The 2,461-nt window shown below is 43.9% G+C and overlaps 1 protein-coding gene across 1 annotated transcript in view; it reads right to left on the reverse strand.

Annotated features, from left to right (window-relative positions):
- CDPF1 (cysteine rich DPF motif domain containing 1) overlaps positions 1 to 2,461 on the reverse strand; it is a 6,575-nt gene that overhangs the window by 2,860 nt on the left and 1,254 nt on the right. The window contains exon 2 of the mRNA XM_023520346.1: positions 274 to 381. Within this exon, the coding sequence (XP_023376114.1) occupies positions 274 to 381 (108 nt within the window). The remainder of the gene's footprint in view (positions 1 to 273; positions 382 to 2,461) is intronic.

A 2,461-nucleotide genomic window follows, 5' to 3' on the forward strand; every position in this document is an offset into this window, starting at 1 on the left:
CCCAGCTGCTGAGCGGTTCCAGCCTGAGTCACAGTGCTGCTACCCCAGCTGGAGAAGGTGCTGGACTCCAGGCTCAGCTGGAAGGAAGGGGCTCGCAGGTTCAGGAAGAGCTGGATGGCCCTCGAGCCTTGCCCCGTGCCCCCTCAGGCCACAGTGAAACGTCCAGAGCTGGGCAGGGTGGGTCTAAAGCCAATGCCCAAGCCAAGTGTCAGACTCAAGGCAGCCAGCTTGGGCGGGGCTACTTGGGCCACTGGACACTGATACTCACATGACAGACTGGGTGTTGGGGGGCTTCTGCCCCACATAGCTGTATGGAGCTGTCAAGGCACAGAGCTGGCACTCAAATACACCCAAGGGACGGTGCTCTGACTCACACGCCATCTGAGAGATCAAGACACAGGCACATCAGAACCAACGAATACCCACATTTCAAAGCCTCCTGCTGCATGCTTCTTATGTGGAATCAGAGGGCACCCCTTACAGACAAGAAACCTCAAGTTTAGAGTAAGTACAAGACCTGCTCAAGGTCACATTATGTTCAAGTGCATATGAGATATTCACTAAGAGACATTATATGTTAGGACATAAAAATGAGCCTCAAAGTATAAAAGACTATAAAATCATAGAGTACATTCTCCAATACCAAAATAATCAATATCAGTAACAAAAAAATACCTGCAAAATATCCAAACATTTGGGAATTAAACAATATACTTCTAAATAAACCATTGTTCAAAGAAGAAATCACAAGGGAAATTAGAATATGTTTAGAACTAAATGAAAACTAAAGTATAATACATCAGGATATGTAAAACACAGTTTAAGCAGTGTTCACAAGGAATTTGCTGCTTTAAATGTTTAAGTTGGAAAAGGTTGAAAACCAGTCATTTCAGTTTCTACCTTAAGAAGTTAGAAAAGGCATATTAAACACAACATAGACAAAGAAGAAAATAGAACAGAAATCAAAGAAATAGGAAACGGACAAAGAAAAAAAATCCATAAAACCAAAGCTGGTTATTTCAAAACTTGAATAAAGTTGATAATCTCTAATTAGAAAAATCAAGAAAAATGGGAGAAGATACAAATGACCACAATCAGGAATGAAAGAAGGGACGTCGCTTATACACATTAAAAGGAAAACAAAGGAATATTGTGAGCAACTTTTTACCAAATAAATTTGATAATTTAGATGAAATGGATGGATTTCTGGAAAAAATACCAATGATCAAAAGTGACTCAAAAAGAAATAGAAAACCTGAATACCTATTTAAAAAACTGCATTTATATTTTTTCTAAAAAATGAAATAAGACACGCACAAAAAAACCATGCCTAAATGGCTTTACCAGTGACTTGTCAAGCATTGAAGCAAGAAGTAATACCAACATATAGAAACTTTTTCAGAATATAAATACTTCCCCAGGGATTTTATGCGGCCAATGATACATGGACACCAAAGCTGCCAGGATTACCCTGATACTATTAACCAGACGAAGCAGTTCCTTAAAGACTACAGACTGATATCCTTCATCCACACACATACAAAAATATTAAGCAAAATATTGGCAAACTGATATGATAATATATAAGAAGCATCATGACCGAGGGGATCTGATTCCGGGAATACAAGACTGGTTTAATACTGGGAAACCAATGAATGCAACTCATGACAGCAACAGATTAAAGAAAGCCAGAAAGCCCCATTATCACTTCCCACAGATGCATAAAAGCATGGCGAGATCCAACAGAATCGTAGAAAATCCAAGGCTCTGAACGGTGCTGCAATGCTAAGGGGCTCCCCAGAGGCATGCGAGGCCTCCAGTGTGGTTATTAATCTTTGCAGTCACCCCACTCCCCGCCACGGACCAACCCTCGGAGCTCCCCGTTATTCCCTGCGTCTTGCCTCTGCTCTTGCCGTCCACCCAGAAGGTCCCCCCACACCCCTGCCTGTGCAACTTCCCTCTGGCCGCCTTCAAGATTTTTTCTTTGTCCTTCAGCAGTTCGGAAAACATAGAATTCCTTTTCTTTTAAAGTTATTTATCCTGCCAGTGTGTTTCCTTAAGCAGTTTTGACCTGTGGTTTGCTATCTTTCATTGTTTTGGGACAGTTCTTAACCGTCACTGCTTCTCTCTCTCTCTCCCTTCCTGTCTCACTCCTCCCCTCTCCGTCCCTCCTCCTGCTGATATTCCAGGGGCCAACTCCAGGGTGTCGCCCTCTGTCCGGGGTGTGTTGTGCCCTCTCCTCTCTGTTTCAGTCTGGGGAATCGCCATCGCTCCCTCATAAAGTTCACTGATTTTTTCCCTTTATCTCTGCTTAGTTTTTACACTTGAGCCTTCCTCGCAGTTTCCCGAAGTGCCCCTCCCGAGGTCCAGAGGGCCCGCACGTACGGGCCCGACCCCCGGAGCTCAGCAGCGGGAGGCCTTTTCCGCGTCCTCTGTCGCGTTCCTAACGCCTCAGGGAGCA

Source organism: Pteropus vampyrus, unplaced genomic scaffold (assembly GCF_000151845.1).
Source record: "Pteropus vampyrus isolate Shadow unplaced genomic scaffold, Pvam_2.0 Scaffold257, whole genome shotgun sequence".
NCBI lineage: Eukaryota > Metazoa > Chordata > Mammalia > Chiroptera > Pteropodidae > Pteropus > Pteropus vampyrus.